Below are 24,843 nucleotides of genomic sequence, written 5' to 3'. Positions count from 1 at the left end.
GACTTCCTTAACAAGACTCCTGAAGCACAAAAAGTAAAATTAAGAATCAATAAATGGGATGGATTCAAACTCAAATTCTTTTTCTCAGCAAAGGAAATAGTCAATAACACGAAGAGAGAGCCTACAGAATGGTAGAATATCTTTACCATATGCACCTCAGATAGAGCACTAATCTCCAGGATATATAAAGAACTCAAAAAAAAACACCAAAATAATCCATAAATTGGCTAAGGAACTGAATAGACACTTCACAGGAGAAGAAATACAATCAAGCAACAAACATGAAAAAATGTTCATCATCTCTAGCAACTAGAGAAATGCAAATCAAAACTACTCTGTGATTCCATCACATTCCAGTCAGAATGGCAATTATCAAGAATACAAGCAATAATAAGTGTTGTCGAGGATGTGGGGAGAAAGGCACACTCATACATTGCTGTTGATATTACAAATTGGTGCAACCACTGTGGAAAGCAGTATAAAGATTCATCAGAAAACTTGGAATGGAACCACCATTTGACCCAGCCATCCCATTCCTTGGTCTATACCCAAAGGACTTAAAATCAGGATACTACAGTGACACAGCCACATCAATTTTTATAGCAGTACAATTCACAAGAGCTTAACTATGGAACCAACCTAGATGCCCTTCAACAATGAATTGATTAAAAAAAATGTGGTACATATACACAATGAAATATTACTCAGCCTTAAAGAAGAATAAAATTATGGCATTTGCAGAACTAGAGAATATCATGCTAAGTGAAATAACACAATGAAATAAAACAGCTAAATGTTTTCTCTGATAACTGGATGCTGATCATAGTAGGGCAGGGGGGTGTGGAAGAATGAAGAAACTTTGGTTTGTTTAAAGGGGAGTCAGGGAGGGGTGGGATTATGGGTATGGGAAGGATGGTAGAAAGAGACAGACATTATCACCCTATATACATGTATGATCACACTACTGGAGTGACTCTGCCCCCCGTACATCCAGAGGAAGGAGAAGTTGTGCTCCATTTATGTACAATGTGTCAAGATACATTCTATTGTCATGTATAACTAACTAGAGCAAATTTAAAAATCTTGTTATTCCATTTTCCAGAAAGAGTCATGTCTATTTATCCGTCCTTAGATTTGTAATTCTTTCTTCTGTCATCTACAGTCTATTATTAAGACCATCTATCCCAGAACAATGGCATATGCCTGAATTCCGGAAACTTGGGAGGCTAAGGCAGGAATATCACCAGTTCAAGGCCAGCCCAGGAAATTTAGAGAGACCCTTTCTCAAAATAAAAATTAAATGGGCTGGGGGTATAGCTCATGGGTGAAAATGTCCCTGGGTACATTACCAAGAATGAAAAAAATAAACAAATGAATAAATAAAAATGCCATCTAGCAGGCTTACTAGCACACACCTACAATCCCCATAATTCAGGAGGTTGAGGCAGGAGGATCACAAATTCAAGGGCAGTCTGAGCTATTTAGCAAGACTCTGTCTCAAAATAAAAAATAAAGGCTGAAGATGTAGCTCTGTGCTTTCCTAGCATATTCAAGACCCCAGGTCAATCCCCAGTACCACCCCCAAAAAGTTCAGTAAAATTTCCACTTCATATATATTTATCAGTTTTATAATTTATAATTGATTCTTTTAGATACTTTCTTTTCCAAGTCTGAGATTTTCTTTTTAAAAATTTGTTATGAGCATGATTTATGTCCTTAAGCATACTTTTAAAACATTCCAAATTATCCTAGTCAGGGTCATTTCAGGGTCAGTTTCTCTTAAATAATTTTTAAATATCAGGACATTTTCTTTCTTTTCTAGTAATTTATTTTCTTTCTTTTTCTTCTAGTAATTTAGCATTATATTCTGAACATTGCCAATAATGAGTTCTGTAGGTCTGGCTTCTTGGTTTCTATTGTATTTCTCCAAAGAGATTTTGTTGACTCTCATGTTGCTATAGTTCTTTTACAAGGCTGTAGACTTAGCTAAACTCAAAGTCCAAACTCTATTTCCCTTGAATTGAGCATCAACGGAAATATCATTCAGCTCCATTCTTGGATTCTTTCCTGTGTGGACTCAGAGGTCAAGGAGAGTCCTTTCTGACATCATATCTCTCTGTCCTTTCCAGGATCACATCTCTCTTGCTTTCCTTCTGCTGTAGAAGTCCTGAAGTCTGTTTCTGAGTTTTAGCCATCCACCATGATGTCCTCAATGCCCACCTTCACTTGCAGACAAGCAAGAAACTTATCTCCTGCTGTCCCTTCTCATGGTAATATTCCCATAGTTTCTGCTTCTACTGCTTAGTGTTGATGCTGTCAGTAAATTTTGTTGTTAATACTTTATCCTGGTTTCAAGTTACTATCTGCAGAAGGATTGCCCTCCACCATTGGCTAAGAGCAGAACCTGACTTAAGTCTAACATCATCAATTGGGCCTTGAGTATTCATAGCAAGAGGCCCCTAACTGACCTAACACTTTAAGAATTATTTCATGTCCAACCCACCCTCTCATGGCACTTGATGAAGAATTACCATACATATCTTAAAACATGATTTTAAAAGTAGATCTACCAATTCTTTGACACTCCTCTTTTTGAGATGTGTAGTCTAACAATCCCTGTCCTCAGGAGTGAAGGCTACACATAGTGACTCAAACAGAATAATCCAGAATCAACATGCTATAGCTTCTCTTCCAACTGTAGGTTAAAAGAGAACGCAGTTTGTGTTTTGGGTATCCCTTCCCTTCCACCTCTCTATATTCCCTTCCTTCCTCTCTCCCCACCCTAATCATTCATTTAGTGGAGAACTCCACATGAGCAGCCTTATGGACAGGTCCATGTGATGAGGAACTGAGTCACATTCCAACAGCCATATGAGTGGCTTAAAGTGGATCCACTTTAATCTACTCATATGGCTGTTGGAATGTGAAGCTTCAGAGACTGCAGCTTCACAAGACAGTTTGAGTGTTATCTCCTGAGTGACCCTCAGCCAGAACTTCCCAGCTAAGCCACTAGGGGCAATTGGCATATAACAATGGATAACTTTCCAGGCATGGTGGCACATACCTGTAATCCCAGCAGCTCAGGAGGCTGAGGCAGGAGGATCACAAGTTCAAAGCCAGTCTCAGCAACTTAGCAAGACCCTGTCTCAAAATAAAAACACTACAATAGCCCCTTAATGCCCACAAGTCTTACAATAGCACTAGGAATGTTGCTCCAAGCCTCCTCTTCTGAGAAACATCATCTTAGTAAATGGTACCCAGTAAATAGTCATGCAGGGAGGCATCACTGTGTGGGACCAGAGATACTATCATTTAGCCAACAAGTGACGCAAAGCCTCTAAACATTGACGACTATGAACAAACACCAGCCATAAAGGAAGTCTGCAGGAACAGGAGCCAGTGAAAGACTATAAAAAGCCATCAAGGCCAAAGAAGCAAACCAGGAGCAAGTGGTGTCCCTAAGCCCTGGAACGGGATCAGATGGCACCTGCAGAGACCTGGTCCATCAAGGTTCCTAATGGCAAACAACACAAACAGACTCGCTGATGGACACAGTGCAGGAATTGCTCTAGGATATCCCCCATGCTTTGGGGTAGGATTGGAGAACCAGGCTTTGGGGCTTTGCAGAGAGGGACAAAGGTCAAGACCCCACCACCGTGTTTAGCTGGGGAGGGTTTCCTTGTGGCTCACACCCACAGGTGTCACAGACACCATGGAGATTGGGATGCTGCCTCAAGAGCCTCAGGTGCCTCTGCTCCTTGGAAACAGCTAGCACTGCCCCTTCTGCCATCAGCCTGCCCAAGTGGGATCTGTGGGGCTCCTGCTTCCTCTTGTCTGGAGCCTCAGATTCAGTTACCAATGGGTGTATCTGATGAGTGGAGCCTGGGTCATGTACTCATGCCTTAACTGCAAGAAAACCTGGGAAATCCCAGACCTGGCATTTTCCATCCCTCTTATAGAAAGTGGCTCCTACTCTGTCAGATGAGAGAACTGCATGTGCAAAAGTTCTGGGGAATATGGTGAGTGTCGAACAAAAGGGCAGTGTGGCTGCAGGACGGAAAGACAGAGAGGAAGACAGAGAACAAGAACTATTCACTGAAGCTGGAAGGACCAGACCATGCCATCCTTGTGAGCCTTGAGCAGAGGTTAGTGTTTATTCTAAAAGAGTTGGGAACCCATTGAAAAGTTTAAAAGTAATACACACACACTCGTGTAAATGAGTAATGTGATCACATTATATTTTAAGAACCTGGTTGTTTGTAAGAAATTATATGGGAAGAAGAATAGGTGCAGGAAGAGTAATAGGGGCCAATTGAGATTCCCCCTTACAGATGCCCATTTTGTGAAAAACAGTAATGGTAGTGTCATGGAGCAGAAAGGGAAGATTTACAGATCTAAAATGTAGTAAACTGACCAAATACCAAGAATGGTGGGATGTGAAGGATGAGCAAAAGATGCATCCCTACTTTCTAGCATCTAACAAGAATGCACAGGGGTTCCATTCACTGTGTCTGGGGACACAGGATAAGCAGCAGCCCTGGTAGAAAATCATGAGTTCAGTTTTGGATATGTGGGGTGGAAAAATCCAAATCAAGAAGGCAGCTGGATACAAGGAGCTGGAACTCTGAGGAAAGGACTGGGGTAGGGACAGAAATGGGGTATCATGGAAGACTCCAGGTGACCCAAGAATGAACCCACTCATAGGCATGCTTCATTGACCCCTCCCTCCAAACGTGGACATGAGGGCATGTGGCCACTAGAGAGGGCAGGCCAGCCTTAGGCCAATCTCAGGTTGAGTAGCTGTCCTGGGCCATGGGAATACTGAGCCTTGTCCTTTGCCAGGAAGTTCTGGAAAAGTGTTTGATGGCTCTTCAGGTCCTCACCATTGATGGTCGTCCTAGATGTGGTCCCTGTCACCTGAATAGATGCCTGGAGACTGGGCACTGACAACTGCCCTCCCAACAGCCATTCCCTCTTCTTCCTTGCTAAAAGAGGACCTCCTTTTGTTGAAGTGCCTGCCTCTCCGTTTGTTAGTCAGCTTTTTGTCACTTTAACCAAAATACTTGACAAGAACAACTTAAAGTAAAAAAGTTCATTTGGAGCCATGGTTTCAGAGGTCTCAGTTCATAATTGGCCATCTCCATTGCTCTGGGCCTGTGGTGAGGCACAACATTATGGTAGAAGGGTGTGGTGGAAGATATCTGCTCATCTCATTGCAGCCAGGAAGCAGAGAGCAAGCAAGGTGCCAGGGACAAAATACAAACCTCAAAGGCACACACCCAGTGACCTATATCCTCCTGCCAATGCTACCTGCCTACAGTTATCACCCACCACAGTAGCCCTTTCAAATTATTCATCTCTCAAATGGATTAATCCAGTGATTAGGCTGCAATTCTGAATCATTTCCCCTATGGACATTACTCCATTGTCTCACATGAGCTTTCAGAAAGAACCTCATATCCAAACCACAACACTCCCCCACAGGGCTCAGGGCATTTTAACCTCCATCCCCAAATTCAGAAGCAGATCCTAATTAGTCAAAGCATAGCTGCACCTGACACTCCTAAAGCAACTGTTAATGACTCCAATAGTCCGTTGGCTCCATGGCCCACTGGAACTTGGGGGAACCATTCCTATTCTCTCCACAGATGAGAGATTTCTGTCTCTTTGAGCAAAAAACAAGGAAATATGTGATCCTAATTGACACTGAAAGACTCTCAAGCACACAGAAGCAGCCTGAAACCAGAGCCAAGACCTGAAGATGTAAACAGGCTAGGTCCTGAGTGACAGTTCAGGATAGTGAGGAAGCTGGGTGGTCACACTGAGAGGGACAGTCAAGGGACAGTGATAGCCACATGGAAGGGTCAATATAGGGAAAGGAAGACCATACTGGGAGGGGCCATGAAGGACAGTGGTGGATACACTGAGGAGAGGGACAATGGTGGTTCCTTTCTGGGACATTTGGAAACCACTGCTTCAGCTGAAGCTGTAAAAGAAGCTGCAGTTCAGGCAGCAGGTGGATGACAGATCACCTCCCAGTGGTGGTGCCAGCTGACTCACATGTCAAGTCCACAAGCATCCTAAGGCAAAGATAGTCCCCTGGGTAGGGAGTAGCTCTCTCCCAACCATGGCAAATCTTCTACCTCCTGGTACCCAGGCCACACTACACCCACTTGCCTCACCATGAGGGTTCCATAAAGCCTTAAGAGCTTCAGAGGTGTGAGAGCTGACCTCATATACTACATGACCTCCTCCAAATCACAGGCTACTCAGTACCCTGATGCTTTTGCATGGTCAAAGAGCAGCCAGGGTGACCTGGGGCGTTTTCACATGCACTCCCACTCACTATTCCCAACCGCCCGCCAGAGCCACTGTCTCCTTAGACCACAGCTTGGACATCCCCCTCCCAACCTGCATGCTCCTTCCCGGCAGGGGTGCAAGGGTGAGGCTGCACAGAGACCACACAGCCTGTCCATACCTAAGCTCCCAGACTCTATCAACCCAGTCAGTACCTGGGGCTTGGAGGACACCTCTCAAAGATTTGCACATCCCCCAAACCACCACCCTCCACAGACAGGCCAGCAGAGCATGTTAGCTGACCCAGAGGACATTCAGCCATTCCAGCCTCTGCCCCAATGCAAACTGCGCCCACAGGGCCTGACCTTGTGCCTACTGGCTTAGCCCCTCTCAAGAGGCTCTCTCAACTTTCCACAGATGCTCGGCTTCACCCAGAACCCCTTCTCCAGATCCCTCCCCGTGGGAGCCCCTGGGGATATGCTGCAGCCAAGCCTGGCTGCTCTCCTGCGCCCAGGATAGAATTACCTCACACAGACCCCTGCTCAGCAGGCAGCACTGCAGCCCTAGGACAGCGCCTGTGCCCTGCAGCCCAGGAGCTTGCTGGCCCACTCCAGGCCAGTCTTGGATAGGGGAAAATGAAGGGGTGGTGCAGCAGGAAAAGTGGAGCCAGGGGAGGAAAGTGTAACCTCTGCAACCCAGGTCCTTCTCCCATTTCTAAATCTGGGTTTGCTGCCCTGGAGGCCCTGTTCCTGCCTGTAGCAGGTGAGACATGCAGTGTGACTGGGTGGTTTTTTTTCCCCCTGTTACTTTTCTTTTGTTTTTTTTTTCCACTCTCCTACATTTTCTTCAAGGAAGTCATAATCCTCAACAGAGCAACATCCAACTCAGCCCTGAGTTGCCATCTTGGTTCCACCATGTGGACCATAACCTATGGGAAAATGGCAACCCCAATGCCCATTCTGGGGGCTGACTTTAAGCTCGTGTGGGAAAACCTGAGGGGCAGGCCTCTGTACCCAATAAGTCTTTGCCTCTTGCCTTTGCTGGCTTCCTCTTTGCTCTCCATCTGCCTCCATATCCACTTTCCCCAAGTCCCCTTTCATGCCCCCCACCACTTTCTGATCCCTTCCTTCCAGTGCACGCAATTTGGTCCTTTATTGCCAGACCACAGCCTTCCCAGTTGATGCTAGCCACTCTGCAGGGGCCCCGTAGACCTCAGAGAGATGGATGGATGAATAGATGGACTTAACGTCCAGGGGTCTGTCCCAGGGGAAGTACTCTGCCAATGCTGGCCCCTCCTCTACGTCCTTCAGGGACTTCAGTACAGTGACTACCGTGACCCCAAGCCCTGGGAGCAGCCCAGACGGAAAACGGAAGTGCCCAGGGGTGCGTGGGGAGCGAGGCCAGACGCCCCTGTGGGGCGGGCGAGGGCCGGGCCGCCCTCTCACCGCGCCGCGCATGCTCCGTGCCCCCCCTCGCGCCCCGTTCCCACGCCGCCGCCGCCCCAGCCCCGCCCGCTTGCGGCCCCGTTCAGCAGCGCCAGCCTGCCTGACCGACGGACAGACACGCAGGACGCTCCTCCCAAGGAGCGCCCGCAGGCGAGGTCGAGACCCCGCTGGGCACCCCCGCCTCCAGGGACGCCGCCCCGGAGGGCTTCTCGGAGGCGGCGGCCTTGGCCTCAGGCCTGCGGGGTGGGGGGGCGGGAGGGGAGGCCGACAGCCCTCGCCGCCCGAGGAGACCTGGTAGCCAGCTGGGCAGGGACGCAGTGGAGCGGGTTGGAGTCTCGGCAGGGGCACAAGAGGGCGGGTGCAGGTAGCCACAGGGTAGAAGGAGCAGCAGCGGCGGCGACAGTCAGGGACGTCCTGGGAGGCAGGCGAGGGCGAAAAGCAGCCAGGCTGGCCCTCGGGGCTGCCCGCTTCCAGGGGCACCACAGGAGAGGGATCAGCCTGAGCTGGACGCCTGGGGAGCCTCAGCCCGTGTTTTCCAGTTTCTCTACTCTGATTGGTTTTCTGCCGCTGGTCCTGGAGCTGGCGCAAAAGCATCCCGTCGCTAATCCACCAGGTAAGTTTGGATTTTGCACCTCTGGGTGTGGAAACGAGGGACAATCTGCCACTGTGAGGCCATGACACTGTTGCCCAGGGGCACCTGGCAAACTGTCCACAGGCACAGAACCAGAGGGTTCCCTGATAGAGGGATACAAAACTGTGCTCCTGTGGCTATCTAGGGTGGGGGTTTGTGCATCTCAGTAGTGCGTGTCTATGTGTGTCATCCCATCCTACACCAGGGAAGGGCATAAGCTTAACCAAGCTAAGGTAGAGGAAGGGACGGGCTGGATGGAAGATGGGGAAGAGCAAGAGGGAGCAAGGTGAGCTAATCTGAGCAGGGAACTGTGCCCAACACTTCCCCACAGGGCTAGTTATGACTAGTTCAGCCCAATGAATATCTTCTAAGTACCCTCTATGGGCCATGTTGCTGCAGACATCCGGGATCTATCAGGGAACAAGAAAGAAAAAAAAAATCTCTGCTCTCTGGTCTAGTCCTGGTGGCTAAACAGACAATAAACAGTACACGTTTTAAATTAGTGATTATAAAAAATGTTAAAAGATGGTAAGAACTGGGGAAGGGAGGTCCAGTTTCCAGTTTACATAGTGAAGCTAGAATAGGTCTCATTTCATAGGCACTATTTCTCCAAAAATACTTGAAGGTGGTAAAAGAAAGAGTCATGTGCTTATGCTTTGGAAGAGCTTTCTGGATAGAGGGAACAGCTGGTGCAAAGGCACTGAGGCAGGAGTGGCCTGGCTTATGGGAGCTAGAGGTTGGACATCAGTATGCCTGGAGCAGAGGAAAGGGTGGGGGAGAAATGGTTCAGGAAAGGGCATGAGGGTTTGCTCTGAGTGACATGGGCATCTCAGGAAGATCCGTGAACAGAAAAGGGCAGGACCTGAACACCTGTGGGAAGGATCCTCAGCAAACAACCTAGACGGCCCTTTTTATGTCTAGGTCAGCCTCTGTCCCCACAGCCTGCACACAGTAGTGGTAGAAGAGCTCCCCAGAGGGCCTTACCAAGCTAGGCTCATGGAGCCTTGGCCCAGGGGCTGATCTGTGAGAGTGCCCAGGCAGGCCCTCCATGCTGATCTCCCTGGCCATTTCACGAAGTGGGTGGCAGGTGACTAGGACCCCAGAACAAGAAGAGCTAGCAGGGCTGAGAGGAGGCAGCTGGGGTCTTGAGCTGATGGACCCGATGATGTTCCACCTCTTGGATGAAAAAGCCCCAGCTCTGAATGCTTTAATTAATGTTGTTTGGTTTGTTTTCTGTTTCTGGGGAAAGCGCCCCACCTAGTGTTGGTGTTCAGGATGATTCTGAGGTGCGCTGACGGACTTTCCCTTTTCACCAAGGCTTTCTTTCCTTGGGCAGTGGACTCCTTCCAAGCCTCCTGTCCTCTGCTGTCAGCCTGCAGTGAGGCTGCCCAGCAACACTCCATTTTGCCAGAGCAAGGATGGGGGAAGTCTGCTGCTGGCCGGGGGCCGAGGCCCCTCAAAGAAGTGGACCAGCCCAGGAAGAGGCTTCTGGGTACACAGGTTGACAGGACTCCCTGGCCTCACCTGAGGCACAGGTTGAAGGGCCTCACCTGCATGCCCAGCCTCATGTTGCAGAAAATCTGAGCTCTAGGGCCTGGATCATCCTTCAACTTGTCCTGTGCTCTGGCAGCCCTCCAGGTGTCTCCTTCTGCACATACTAGGGAGTGCCACCCTGCCTGCCCCGAAGTCACTGCTGGGATCTGTGAGTACAGGCCTGTCAAGTCCTTTTGCCAAAGTTGAAATTATAGCTAACTTTCCATAGTAGATCTCAAAGACAGACACTTGGAGCCTCATGTGGCCTTGCCTCCACTAGGTGGAATCCTGACCATGGGGTGGGTCTCTCAGGGATCACTACCTGACAGCTTTCTGCCCCATCTGGGATCAGACCTACCTCTTATGTCTTGAGTAGGGGAACTAGAGATACCTCCTCCTCGTTCCAGTTTTTCCAAAATAGACAATAACCTTGAAGAACTGTTATGACAGTGAAAAACAAGCTTATGCTGGGTTTCAAAACAATAATTTTATCCTGAAAACCTTGAAATTATCAGTGATTCTTTAGAGTCCCGGGGTACCCAGTGACTGACAGTGCATCACAATGAAAATATATGTGTGGTCTATGAGCATCTGAACAATTCCAGTAGGACCCCCTCCCCTTTTGTAAATCGAGGTGAGATTCTCAACACAAACTTTAACATTTTAAAAGGACCAATTCAATGACATGTAGTATATTCAGTGTGGTGTGACCCCACCTGGATGTAGTTTTCATCACCCCATAAGGAAACCACTGACCCATTAGCAGTCTTTCCCTATCTCCAGCCCCCAGCCCCTGGTTGCTTTCTGGGCCTACAGATTTGCCTATTCTGAGCATGTCATATGTTGCATCAGATTTTTTGGATGTGGCTCACTGCACAGTAACACTGGGCTCTGCAAAAGGCAGAACTCAGATTCTTGAAGCTCTGAACAAGAGAAGGCTGCCACAAGGGGCTACAGGGGGTTGCACCCAGTAACAGGGCAACAGCAAGCTGGAGATGTAGGGGCAACTTATGCCTAGTCAGTGAGTGGGGTAGCTGTCTGTGGATTCGCAAATTTGAAGAATTTTGTGAGGTCTGGGGTATTGTATTTGTTCCTAGTTGTCTGGAACCTGGCCCCAGAGAGTAGGAGCCCAATAAGGAGTCCATAGGGGTGTGTTTAGTGGCCCCAGAGAGTTGGATCCTGATACAAGAAGTGGTGGACAATGGGAGCTTACACATTGCCCATGAAGGACAGAGAGAAGAGAGTTTCCAGCTACAACTTCAAAACTAGGTCAAGAGAGCTCTTGAGAAATATCGTATTACATCATATAAATGGAATCATACAATATGTGGCCTTTTATGTCTTTGTCTGGCTTTTTTCACTTAACAAAATGTCCTCAGGGTTCACCCACACTGTAGCATGTGTCAGAATTTCCAACCTTTTTATAATATTCCATTGTATATACAGACCATTTTGTTTATCCATTCATCTGCTGATGGACATTTGGTTTGTGTTCATCTTTTGGCTTTGGTCAATGCTGCTGCTGTGGACATGGGTATACAAGTTCTTGAGCATGTGTTTTCAATTCTTGTAAGTACATACCCAGGAATAAAATTGGCTGGTTGTATGGTAACTGTGTTTAACTCATTGAGGAATGACCAAAATGGTTTCCATAGCTTTTTTCCATTTTGTGAACACCATGTTAGTCAGTTGTCCATTACTATAACAAAATAACTAAGATAACTTATAAAGAGAAAAGACTTGTTTTGCCTCACAGGTTTGGAACTTTCATCTGTGAACAATTGGCCCCCTGGCTTTGGGCCTATGCCAAGGCAGTATGTCATAGCATGTGGACATGGCAGAGCAACAGCACTCACCACCACAGAGAGAGGCAACAAAAGGACGAGGAAGAGGCCAGGGTCCCACTATTCACTTCAATAGCACACCCTCACTGACCTAAAATCCTCCCACTAGACCTCATCTCCCAATACCTTAACCCTGGGTACCAAGCCTTTAACACATGGGCCTTTGGGGAACATTCTAGATCCAAACTACAGCAAACACTATCAAGTATACAGATAGGTAGAAAGAAGAGTCTAGAGAATCCCAGGTTCCTACCTTCCATATTTAGCAGTAATTGCCATCTTGCCTTATTTTGCTTCATCCTTTTTTTCATAAATATATATATATATGTATGTATGTATAATTTTAGCGAGTTGCATACCATTTCCTCCTCAAATGCTTCAATACACATTTCTTTAACATTTTATGGTGTTTTTTTCTGTTTTTTGTTTTACAAATGTATAAAGGGTGCTTTTTTTTTAATTTGGAATGATACTCCTCCAACAGAGGAAACAGCCTTGTGTCTTCTGCACTGTGGGTGCTTATGGCCTGTTTAGTATTCTCCAGACCCATGAATTATTTATTTGGGCTGGTCAGTGTAGTTTCCACCAGAGCTTACTCTGTCTGAACCAGTTTTGCCATGGTGAAATTATTTTCCAGCACGGATCATATCCATTTTCTCTATATTGACAGGGAGCTGTCTGACTGCAAGAAAGTGATACCTGGACGGTGTAACAGTCAGTTGGGTGCCCCCAGGGGAAGAACCTGGGTTTCCTTTCCCCACCTCCCCTGTTCCTGTCTATCTACCTAATCTACCATTGCTCCATCAGGGACTCAGAACTCTGAAATCCTTCAGATTTGGGGCATCAGATCACATCTTCCGCTACTTCATGCTAGAGAGGGGCATGAAGTCTGAGTCCTTGCTAAGTGTCAAGGGGTTGGGATAGGAGTGTTAGGGTTCCTTGCTTTACAGTGAGCACTGTAGAATCTTTGCCCCACTTGATCTGATACGGATGATGATGGCAGTGAGGCCTCAGGCACGATAGTTAATAGTCCCCAGCAAACCTCAGGGACTTCTGCAGGTTCATGGCCTGTAGGTGGAAAGAGATAAACTTAGTGAGGAGGTTTAGCAAACAGGAATCAAACCAGAGAAGTGGGATTAACTAGAGGTTAATAGTCCTAGTAAGAACCACAACCAAGTCTCCTTACAAGAGAACCCACCCTAGGCTGCCTTTTCCCTTAATTGTGATGCCTGCCTGGAAGGTTAGTGTGCGAATGTTATCCCAATCTGTCCTGACTTGTTGCTTCAAAAACAGCACTCCTGTTGGAGCAGTATGCAGACTCACCCCTGTGCAGCACTGATCATAGCCAAGTCTCACCTGTCTGTAGGACCTCAGCAGCCAGGGAATTGACCTGTTGCTGTAAGTCAGTGAGGGCCTCAACCATGGTATCTAGGCTGACAGCACACTCAGGAATAGCCAGTATACAGAAACGGTCTGTCATACACTATTTTAAAAGGGGTCAGATAAGAGATGAGCCTTTGGAGCCACTGGGAGTCTGAGAAGAGGTATGGGGCTTACCCATGGTACTGTTGTGATCTGGAAGATACAAATTTTACTTGAAGATTAAGTATAGTAGCCTAAGGTCCTAATGGGGTAACAGCCAAGTGAGTTTAGGAAAATAAGCTTTAATAATTTTTCACCTGTACACATCTGAAGATCCAAATTTTTTCCATTAGCAGATCTATTAGATAAGACTTAAATCAACTCAAGACAAACTTATAACTTTGACTGTGTACACTCTGGGAATCAAACCCAATGCTTCTCTCACTATAAATAAGCACTCTATCACTAAGCTAAACCTTAAGCCCCCATAATTCCTTTGGATAGTTATACAAATTAACCATTTCTCTATAATTTCTTAGCATGACTTTACTTTTGGTAGGGCCAACATATGTGCACTTCTCAAGTTACATTTTAAAAGAAAAAAGGGCCAGGCACGGTGATACATGCCTATAATCACAGCAGCTTGGGAGGCTGAACCAGAAGGATCATGAGTTCAAAGCCAGCCTCAGCAACAGCAAGGTGCTAAGCAACTCAGTGAGACCCTGTGTCTAAATAAAATACAAAATAGAGCTGGGGATGTGGCTCAGTGGTCGAGTGCCCCTGAGTTCAATCTCCAGTACCAAAAAGAAAAAAAGACATTTTCTTACATGACTCAGTGCCATTATCCACTCAACACATGAGCACTGATGATCCCCTTTAGTCCTCTGATGGCCACCTCATCATTATCCACCACCTTCCCATCATCCCCAATATTTTTGATGACTCTTCATTCACTCCAGCATCTTATTTTTTTAATTTTTTTTTAATATTTATTTTTTAGTTTTCGGCAGACACAGCATCTTTGTTTGTATGTGGTGCTGAGGATCGAACCTGGGCCGCACACATGCCAGGCGAGCGCGCTACCGCTTGAGCCACATCCCCAGCCCACTCCAGCATCTTATTGAGGTTACCTTTTGCACTTGGGTGTTGGGCCCCTTAAATCTACTTCCCTCTAGAAATGGGACAATAGTTCTAGCATTCATTCCACTTCAACAGATCCTTCTTTTCTTCAGAAAGGCTAGAAATTTAGGGTCAGGGGGTCCTAGTCAGATGAGAATAGAGCTAATAAAAGAAGGAAATCAAAAAAAGAAAGGACAGACTCCCTTGGAAGGTGAGATGGGTGGGCCTGGTGTGAGAGGTAGGCATGGGATCCCTGGCCCTCAGCCCACTGCACCGAGGAAAAGACGGCATGGAGGCTGTTTAGGAACATGTTGGGGGCTACATTGTGCCCCTCCAAAAAAGACATGTTGATGGTCTGTCTGTCTGTGAAAAATAGGGTCTTTGCAGATGTAATCAAGGTGTGCAGTGGGCAAGTGTGCAGCAGCTACACTCAGTGGGACACCTGAGTCCTGGGTCTCTCAGGGAGAGACCACTGGCTTGTTCCTGCTCCACCTCACCACCACACTCACCAAAGCCCGACCTTGCTCGGCTCCACTGGACAAGAAAAACCACCCAGGGTTTGGAACAAGTTGTGGTTGGCTTCTGAGCAGCCAGTTGGTGCTCTAGGCCAGCCTGGTCTCACCAGGGCTCTGCACTTCCCTCAGCTTCTCCAGGTGCCTGGTGATGGCGGCCATTCTCCTGAGGACAAGGCCCAAGGTGAGTGGGTGGCCCTCCCCCCTCAGTATCTTCCCTCAGAGGTCTCCAATGCCCCTCCAGATTCTGGACCTTTCCATTTTACTCAGGAGAGCTTAGGCTAGCCTCAGCATCATGCCCCTTTCCTGAGTGCCACAAAGTAGGTGTCCTGACTTCTGTCAGCTCCTCTTTCATAAGTGGTCTGCTTACAACTCAGCCTGCCCTTCCTGCTGAGCTCTCTGGGGGTGGGGTGGGGACACCCACATTCTGTTGCTGTTGGCTCATCCTGGGACCCAAGGGCTTAAATTCCCCTACAGCTGCAGGAATGGCTTATTTTAGGTCCCAGTATCATTTGAGGACGTGGCAATGTACTTCACAAAGACAGAATGGAAGCTTCTGGATCTCAAACAAAGAATCCTCTACAAGCAGGTGATGCTGGAGAACTATGGCCATTTAGTGTCATTGGGTAAGTGACCCTACCATATACAAACACCCAGGCCCAACTATTCTGCCTCTGGACTCTATTTCTGAGGGTTTTTTTTTTTTTGGTTAATTACTATGAGTCCAAGAATAAATGCATTTGTCCATCTCCACCAGTCTAGTCATCTGTTGTAGGCCAGCTGTCATCTCAATAGGAGTTTTCAGCTAAATGGTTTAGTGCCAAATCAGTTATTATGTATATAAAGTCATGAATTAACTAAATATCTTTCTACTTATAATATAATGCCACTTATGCTGCAATATTTATATGCACTATTCTAAACTTGATTTATCTTTATAATAGTTTCATTTTCCACTCATCCCACTTTGTAGAATTTAGCAGCAGGATTTCCTCACATAAGCCATGGAGGTGCCAAGCAAGGACTAAGTGTGCACTAGATGTGCCTCAAAGAATCCAAGAAGAAGCTGGGACAGGTGTGAGCAGGCAGCTTTCCCTTCCTCTGTCAACATGCCCCCAACTTCTTGTCTTTATGACACCACGAGGGATGTCAATTTTACTAATTGAAGGGCAAAACCAAGAGTCACAGGTTGGGTGGGGGGGCTGTGGCAGAAGCTTTGAGAGAGTGAGTGCCACAATTACCCTGCCTCCTGTGTCTGAGGAGCTCAGGGACTGGCCTTTCCCCTCCTGCAGCTCAGCATGTTATTGGCTACAGCTGAGCTGAGGACTTCCTTTTTCCCAGCATTTTCCTGGCTGCTGGGAGTGGGCTGTAAATCTAGAGGTGGCTCTCCCACTAAATCCCAAAGCCTTTGGGGTTGTGAGGAGGCCATTTAGCACTGAGCCCTTTTCTTTGGACTCTACAGACTTCAATTCTGTAACCTGACCCCTTTGAGAGAAATTAGCTCTTCCCCTGGCTTCTCTGACATTCACCAGACAGATAGAGACCCATCTTTTTCCAAGGAAACTTCAGGATTCTCAGTTGAGTTGGATGGTGAAACAGGGACATTCACCTTTCAAGGAGCATGGCTGTGGGTGACCTTTCTCTGGACTTTCTTAGTGGCACTTTCTAGAAAGTTCTTTGCTTTCTATTTTCTGCAGATGTTAAGGCTGTACTGTGTTTAGGAATCACTCTGCCCTTAGCCATAATGTTGCTAACCTGCTTTATTTCTGTGAACAGGATTTGCCTTCTCCAAGCCTCCCCTGGTGTCCCAGCTGGAGCGAGGGGAGGGGCCTTGGGTAGCAAACTCCCTTAGAGGCCAAGCAGAGGCAGAATCACATGCAGGTGAGTGAGGAGTGCTCATCCCACTTGCTAGAATCCCAAGAAAGGAAAGAGCTGCTACCAAACTAGGATGGTTTGGCACATCCACCCTGGCTGCGAAATTGTCTTTAGTGTCAGATGTTCGGTCTCCCAAGGGCTCCCCTCCCATCCTGGTGAAGTGAGAGCCTCTGTCCTGCTGCCTCACACCCTTTCAGCCACCATTTCCAGTCCATCTTGTCTCTCTCCTTCTGTCTGCCTGCCTGATGTTTTTCTGCTAAGGTGAAGAAGAGTAAAACCCTCAATAGAGTCCGAGAGAGGGGTGACACTTGACACTGCCTGGCACTCTTTGTCTTTGCAGGTGAGAGGATAAAGAGCAAGACAGCCATTTCAAAACAGAAACGTTCTGGAAGAGGACTCCCAGGACCTGACTTTCAGGGCGGCAAAGGGGGCCAGGTGGCAGGGTCACCTCCCCAGCCAGGAGGCACCAAGATAGTGTCTGCACAGAGAAGTCCCCGGGACTCTGTACACAATCCGGTTCTAAGGCAACAGCTTTCCAAGGGCGTCGAGAAAAGGTACCTGTGTCAACAGTGCGGGAAATCCTTCAGCCGCAGCTCCAATCTGATCAAGCACCGCATCATCCACAGTGGCGAGAAGCCCTTCTCCTGCAGCGAGTGCGGGAAGCTGTTCCGGCGCAGCTTCGCGCTGCTGGAGCACCAGCGCATCCACAGCGGTGAGAAGCCGTATGCGTGCGGCGAGTGCGGCAAGACCTTCACGCGCAGTTCCAACCTCATCAAGCACCAGATCATCCACAGCGGCGAGAAGCCCTTCGCCTGCAGCGAGTGCGGGAAGCTGTTCCGGCGCAGCTTCGCGCTGCTGGAGCACCAGCGCATCCACAGCGGCGAGCGGCCTTATGCGTGCAGCGAGTGTGGCAAGGCGTTCAGCCGCAGCTCCAACCTCATCGAGCACCAGCGCACCCACAGCGGCCAGAAGCCCTACACCTGCCCCGAGTGCGGCAAGGCCTTCAAGGGCGTCTCGCAGCTCATTCACCACCAGCGCAGCCACAGTGGCGAGAAGCCCTTCGCGTGCCAGGAGTGTGGCAAGGCGTTCCGCGGCCGCTCTGGCCTCAGCCAGCACCGGCGCGTGCACAGCGGCGAGAAGCCCTATGAGTGCAGCGAGTGCGGCAAGGCGTTTGGCCGCCGCGCCAACCTCTTCAAGCATCAGGCGGTGCACGGTGGCATACGGGCCTCCGAGCGCCGGGGCCGCGCCAAGGGGCTGAGGCGCGGCTGCATGCTCCTTGAGCCGAGGCGTGGGCACCGAGGGCCGCGGCCCCAGGAGGGCGGCGAGAGCAGCTCGGCCGAGCCCCGGCGGAGCCGCAGCGGCCAGAAGCCACACACGTGTGAGCACTGCGGCCAGGCCTTCGAGAGTAAGTCGCAGCTGAGTGGCCACAGGCACTCCCATGGCGGCGAGAAGCCCCAGGCGGGCAGCCCGCGGGCGGCGGCTTTCGAGGGGAAGTCACTCGTTGAGGGGAGCGATGGCGGCCACGGGGCCAGCGTTCTGGGCTCTGGGAAGACCCAGGGCAAAGTCTCTCCCTGAGGCCAAGAAACAGAGCACGACTCTTGAGTGGAAGGACGCGCCCTTCCCCAAGTGCGCTCTGTCCCTAAGGGTAGGGCGGGGAGGGGGGACGGGGGCCGTCGATACTGAGAGACTGCACCCCGAGGCCTGGCCCAGCCTACCTGGGTACTCCTAGGCGCCCACGCACGCGTGCGGAGGCGCCGGCTGAGCTTTGTACATTGCGGAATTGCTCCCCCATCCGCGGACAACTGCCTGCTGTGTGGAGGGAGGAGGCAGCGTCGCCTCGCCTCGTGCGAGGAGTTTACACGGTAATGGCCCCCGTCCTCACTCCAGGGCGGGGCCATTCGCCTCCTGCCAAGAGTTAGTGTTTCTGCGTAGAAGACACTACAAGCACTTTAACTCTTTCAGGGCGTATTAAACGCAGAGAGCTCTGAAACTAGACTGCTGCTCCTAGGGAAGGCACGAGCCTACTAGCTAACTAGTAGCGCGGGAAAGCCCTGCAGGTGTGGGGAACCGTGGGAGGCTGTGCCCGAAAATTCCGGTCCTGTTGGGCACCCCCTGCTGCTCGGAGGAGGAGCTGCACATAGCCTCACTGCCTCTCAGAGGGGGGGGGTTTCTGGGAAATGGCTGCCCTGCATTCTACACAAAGGATAAGACCGAGAGAGCCTAAGCTTCTCCTCTCTAGGAGAGGAGCCCTGGATGGACCTCCTGTGGTTCCTCACAGGAGTGGGCTCTGAACAAGACATGGCAACATTTGTGCCCCCATTGTCCTGCTGGCTTCAGTCTCCTCCCTGCCCACCAGCCCCCAGCTAATGCCCTGTTGCCTCTGTCAACCAGACCCCAAACCTGCCTACCCAGCAAAGGCTGTCCTGGCCTCTCTGCCTACCCCCACACCCGCCAGTGCCTAAAGCTTTAAACTTAACTGCTCCTGAGTTGGATCTGGGTGACAGGGCAGCTGCCTTTCACATGACATTTCTTAGAATATCCAAGGTGCCCTTGCTTGGAACGTTTTTGTATTCAGGGATAGTGTAAGTTGATAATGGAGATTTTGGCCATATGAGAGTGCAGGGAATCACTCCTTAAATAAGAATTCCCCAACCCCCTGACAAGACCTCAAGCAGGAGAAAGGGGCCATCCCAGGCCCACATCTGATAAGGTGGTGGCAAGCCTGTGCCTCTTCTCCCCCCTTCAGCCCCATGGATAGGGCAGACCCTTCAGAAGGCACTTTATGAAATATTAGGGGAGTTTTCAAGAGGAAAGCTTGCTACTAACTGGAGGCAGCTGCCAGCAGGCACTGTCCTGTTCTACCCACACTGTCCCTGGAGGCCTGGGAATTCTGACCCCTTGGTATTCTCAGCCCAGCATCCTGGTCAGTTGACCACTCATTCCATCCTGCTACACTCCCAGGAGAGAGCCCCTCCAAGGGTGTGTAAGTGATAGGTGTGGTGGAGGCCACCCATGGGGACCCCAAGGAGGAGCATGCACTTTCCTGCCAGACAGGGGAGGTTCAAAGACGTTTTCCTCCTGCCAGGAGAATGTGGGAGGACCTAAAAATCCAGGTTCCTTCCAAGGATGCTGCTTGGAGTGCCAGTCATTAAGACAACTCCAAAAATTTCATACATGTAGACACACGCACATGTATATAAGTTTTATATATATGAACTATTTTGTGAAAGGTTCCAGAGTTCTGTAACTTATTGTTGTCTCAAGGTGGCTTGTGTCCAGTGGCTCCCTATTTCCTTGTCCTATGATTGCCTTCTTGTCTGTAAGCTGATGCCCCATAAGCGTACAGCTGTGTGCCATGTTCAGCCTTGTTTCCTCTGTAACAGCCCAGGTCTGGCACTAGCAGATGCGAGTGAAATGGACTCTGCGCACTCAGCACATTTTGCACTTGGGCTCAGTCTCGTCAGCTCCAGCCTCATGTGGAGGCAATCCAAAGCATTTGCAACTTTATGTTTTCCAGTAGGAACATGTCTCTGAAGTTCCTGGTGAGGTAATTGGCATTTGGGTTTTTTCTGAGTCTCAGACAATCTCCTAGGGCCTGCAGAGATGCAGGGAACCAGTTCCCATATAGAGCAGGTATCCTTAGCAGAAGGCTGTGTAAGGTCTCTGTCCCATGTACTCTAATGTCCATTTCCAGTGCTCTGGGAAGGGAACTATTCAGTTCCTACAAGCCGGACAGTCACCAACTTCTACTGGAGAAGAGCTGCCTCTCCCAGAACAGTGACATTCCATTGGTTCTAATGTATAATAAGCTAATTCTATTTTTAACACAAGCACCTTTTTTTCACCTTAGTCCTACACCCTACAGAAAGCATCATGTGTAGCATTTTCAGCAGAAAGTGGGTCTACCAGGAGAGATATAGGGCACTGCTCTCTGACTTTGAGTGCCCTGGAAAGCTCCAAAACCTCTAGTGCTTGCCTAGGTAAATGATGCTTATAATGGCAAGCTAGTCTTTTTGTTTCTCCTGTTCTCAGTGTAATTTAGTTCCTGATAATTAGATTTTCACTACAACTCAAATAAGAGTAGTTTTTTCTTTCAGGTAGGGTAATCAGGTATGCAACACAGGTTTTGCATGGAATAAGAGAGGGAAGAGAGGGCCTGGAAAGGACTCTTTTTTTCCTTCTATGGTGCCTGTAAATTGGGCTCCATCCCTTCTGCTGTGTGGGAGATGGGGATGATTGCCCTTGCTTTTTGAGAGACAAGAGTGTAAAAGATAAACTATCCAGGAAAGTCCTGCTGCTTTCCATTCCTTCCTCCAGCTGCTCCCCCTCCCCAGGGTCTTTCCTGGATGCCAATCTTAGGCCCCTTCCCCTTTGGACCATTTGCTCTTTGAAACTTTGAATAAATGCTTTCCCAAGAGGTGTATACATACTGTGGCAGTATCTCCATGCAACTGGTAAGTGGTCCTGGCTGAATTTGTTGTGAGATGGGATTGCTTCCACTTCTTTTGGCTGCAAATAAAGAAGTTCTACAAGTGTTGGCCTTGAAAGAAGCCCTCTAATAGGTAGGGGCTATTTTGAATGTTTAAACAGGCAGTTGGGTTAAAGTTTTTAGGAAAAGCCTTCACCAGGAATCTGAGAAGAGCCCAGAGCCAGTGTTTTGGTAACCTTTGGGTTCCCTGGTGCATGGAGCTCTGTCTGGGGTCCTACAACAGAGTATAGACTCCTCTGACTGGGTTATGGACAGCCAACTAAAGCTGGTTGGATACCATGACTGCAACCAGGAAGGGAGATTTGGCCAGCCTGGTATGTTCCTTAACAAGCTGCCACATCACCTCCTGGAGAATAGCAGCTCTGGCTTTGGCAATTTCTGTTGCCAGACTTCAGGCAACACAGCATGGCAGAATCCACACCCATAAGTGAGAGTGCCCAGCTCTTCAGACAGGAAGTAGAAGTAGAGGGACTTCTGTTGTGGGTTTGTTGAGAAGTGCTTGAATTGGAACAGGTGAAGGAAAGGAGAGTGAGCATTTGGTATGTTGGGGGAACCATGAAAGGCTGAGGGATTTCTCCAGGACTGTTCTAGGTTTAAGGTCAATTAGACCTCAAGTGTGGAGAGCTTAGGATGCCACACTCCAGAGTGTGGCTTTAGCTGGTACTAGGTGAGGAGCAGGTTTTCAAAACATGAGTTATTCTGTGATGGAAGAAGGAAAATTAATGTAAATTATAGCTGCTATAGTAATTGACATCTTAACAACCACCAATGTTGTAAAGTGTAATCTATACAATAACTATCCAGATGATAGTTCTTAAGTCTGTGAGGTGTGACATGGTTCTGTATGGCTCAAGTCCACTGTGCATGAAGAGGTAATATAAAAGGGAAGCATAGTAGGGGCCACCACCACATTCCTCAGGAGTTCCCACTTGCCATGGTATTTGTAGCTGGTTTGTCTTTTGCTGGCCCCAGTATAACTATGACTTCACAATAACAGACCCTCCAGGATTCCTGGACAGCTTTTCAGAAGATCCTTATTTTTATGTTAGAAGTACCATCAAGTTCAAGGCCTTGGGCATTTGTGAATGGCACAGTGCCTTCTTTTGTGTCTAGGAAGGTTAAACTCGGTCCTTTTCCACCAACTAGGAACTTTCAGGCTGGAAATGAAGGCTACTGGGGGTTCTTGGTTTTTTAACCCTTCTTTGACAACTTATGGAGATATAATAGGCATATAATAGTCTACACATCTTTAAAGTGTACGATTAGATGGATTTTGACATGTGTGTTTACCCATGAAACCATCCCCACCATCAAGACAGTGAACATATTCATCACCCCCCCAGTAATGGCCTTTGGCCCCAGTAGCCCCTCCTTCCTGCTCCTCCCTACCCCCATCCTTATAATCACTGCTCTACTTTCTGTCACTATAAATTAATTTGTACTTCCTAAAGTTCTATATATAAATGGACTCTATACAGTATATGTCTTTCAAAATTCCCTTTTTCCTATCTGTATATCCAGTTTCCCCAGTATCATTTGTTGCAAAAATAGTTGTTCCCTTGGTGGAATTGCATTGGTGCCTTTGTGGAAAATCAGTTGTATGTATGATTGTGAATCTGTTTCTAGAGTCTTCATGCTGCCACATCAGTGCTATGGATTGAATATTTGTGTCCCCACAAAAGTCATGTGTGTAAGCCCTATGGCTGGTGTTAGGGAGGTGGGATCTTTGAGAAGGTTAGGTTTAGATGAGGTCATGAGGGAGGGGCCTCCATGATGGGATTAGTTCCCTAAAGGTAAGAAATACCAGTGTCCTCTCTCCAACATGTAAAGCTACAGAGAGAATGAAGCTATGTTCCAAGAGTCAAATGTGACAGCACCTTGATCTTGGACTTCCTAACCTCCAGAATGATGAGAAATAAATCTATTGTTTAAGCTTCCCAGTGTATGGTATTTTATTATTGTATCCCAACCAGCTAAAACATTTTGTGTACCTTTATGTCAATGCCACACTCTTGATTACTGTAGCTTTCTAAATCTTGAAATCAATAAGGAATTTGTTCTCTGTTCTTATTTTTCAAAGTCCACATGAGTTTTACAATACATTGCCAATTTCTAGGAAAAACAAAAGCTTTCTGGGATTTTCACTGGGATTGCATTGGATTGATGAATCATTTGGGGGAGGATTGACATCTTAGTATTGACCCTTTGAAACCAAGGACATGGTATGTTCTCCATGTTGGGGGCCTTCTTCAATTCCTCTCAGCATTAGGTTGTAGTTTCAGTATCCAGGCCTTCTCTGACAATGTGATTACTGATACTGGGGTTATTATTTTTCAACCATCTTTAGTAACCCTACATTCTCATTTAGGTATCTATTCCCTCAGTGGACACAGAACTGAACATTTAACTGTTGAGTTGAGGATGAATATGATATATATGTTGCCTAGACTCAGAATCAGGAATAATCATTTGTTCTTATTGTGTTTTTATTTAGCCCAACCCAGATTTGACAGTGGCCTTGACCATAAATACGAAACAGAGCCATGTATCCCATGTTGATAATTCCAAGAATTTATAATTATTCCAAGATTGAAAAAAAAATTCTAGCAAAGTCTTTTGACAGAAAAACAAAATCAAATCAAAACAAATAATCAAATTAATTTTGGGGTTTTGTTTTCAGTAAAAATATTCTACACTTAATAATATGATGTGCTTTTTCACACTTTAGCTAGTTGAGTGGAAACAAGGTATGAGGAGGTAGAGGAAAATCAAGTCAGGCAGGCACAAAAAGGGTGGAGGGAGAAAGATAGAGGAGAAAATAAGAAAGCATGGTTGAGGGGAATAAGAGTAGTTTAGTTTTGCAGAGATGGAACACTGGGGTCCAAGGTATCTTGGTTATATCCTGTGCTTATGGGAATGGATGGAAAAGCAAATGTCATGTGTAGACATTGTCACATAAGGAAAAGACAGCCAAGTGAGGACAGGGATTGGAGTGATGTGGGCATAACCAATAAAAACCTGTGGGACCATGAGAAGCTGGAAAAGACAGGGAAGGATCCTTCCCTAGAGCATTTTGAGGGAGTACAGCCCCACTGATTCCTCCATTTCTACCTATGGGCCTTTGACTCTTTGCATGTAAATCCTGGGAGGTCGGGAGCCAGTATGTGGCAATGGGTAGAAATTGAATGAGTGGTCAGACGTGTTCATCTGGTTGTCAAAATAATCACTTCAGGTGATAGACAGCACTTAACTGAGGTTAAGAAGCCCTTCACTGAGGTTAAGAAGCCCTAAAGGCCAAGCATTTCTAAAGATGCTCAGTAACAAGGACACCTGCAGCAGGGCTGCTGAGCACTCTTTCCAGGAGCCCTGGTTGATGCTGAGGTTCAGGGCAGTGATACAGGGTAGAACTCGGCAGGGCCAAGCCTACTGGGGAAGGGAGACTGAGTTCTTTCTCCAGCCCAACTATTGGGGTTGAGTGTGCATGGAGGTCACCCCTCAGCAGCGGAGAATCAGGCAGACTATGGGATACACGTGCACCTACAGAGGGAAGCCCACAGGCAGACAAGTGCCTAGGATGGCCACCAGGATCCCTTCAGCAGGAGCTCATCCCTTACCTGGCCTGAGAGACTACACAGCCAAATGGAGAGGAAGGGGCATGGCTAGGCTGGGTACCCACCTTACTCAGCATGAAAGCAGGGTCATTCAAAATCCGTGGGTTCCCTGTTGGAAGAACTCT

The 24,843-nt window shown here is 47.9% G+C and overlaps 1 protein-coding gene across 4 annotated transcripts; it reads left to right on the top strand.

The window, feature by feature from the left end:
* The first annotated feature begins 7,695 nt into the window (after nucleotides 1-7,695).
* Zfp92 (ZFP92 zinc finger protein) lies at nucleotides 7,696-23,044 on the top strand. Of its 4 annotated transcripts, none has more exons than XM_078034081.1 (6): nucleotides 7,703-8,355; nucleotides 14,113-14,237; nucleotides 14,876-14,927; nucleotides 15,243-15,369; nucleotides 16,520-16,624; nucleotides 16,959-23,044. In XM_078034081.1, exons 3-6 carry the CDS (start codon nucleotides 14,895-14,897, stop codon nucleotides 18,191-18,193), a joined length of 1,500 nt encoding a protein of 499 aa, XP_077890207.1. In that variant the 5' UTR covers nucleotides 7,703-8,355; nucleotides 14,113-14,237; nucleotides 14,876-14,894; the 3' UTR covers nucleotides 18,194-23,044. The 4 variants fall into 4 exon arrangements, with proteins under 4 accessions (XP_077890208.1, XP_077890207.1, XP_040142796.2 ...); XM_040286862.2 differs by lacking the exon at nucleotides 14,113-14,237 and adding an exon at nucleotides 9,710-10,075; XM_005340661.5 differs by lacking the exon at nucleotides 14,113-14,237 and having other exon boundaries at nucleotides 7,705-8,355.
* The last annotated feature ends 1,799 nt before the right edge of the window (nucleotides 23,045-24,843 follow it).

Source organism: Ictidomys tridecemlineatus, chromosome X (assembly GCF_052094955.1).
Source record: "Ictidomys tridecemlineatus isolate mIctTri1 chromosome X, mIctTri1.hap1, whole genome shotgun sequence".
Taxonomy (NCBI): Eukaryota; Metazoa; Chordata; class Mammalia; order Rodentia; family Sciuridae; genus Ictidomys; species Ictidomys tridecemlineatus.
The sequence above is the reverse complement of the archived record's forward strand: the minus strand, read 5'-3'. Positions and strand labels throughout refer to the sequence as shown.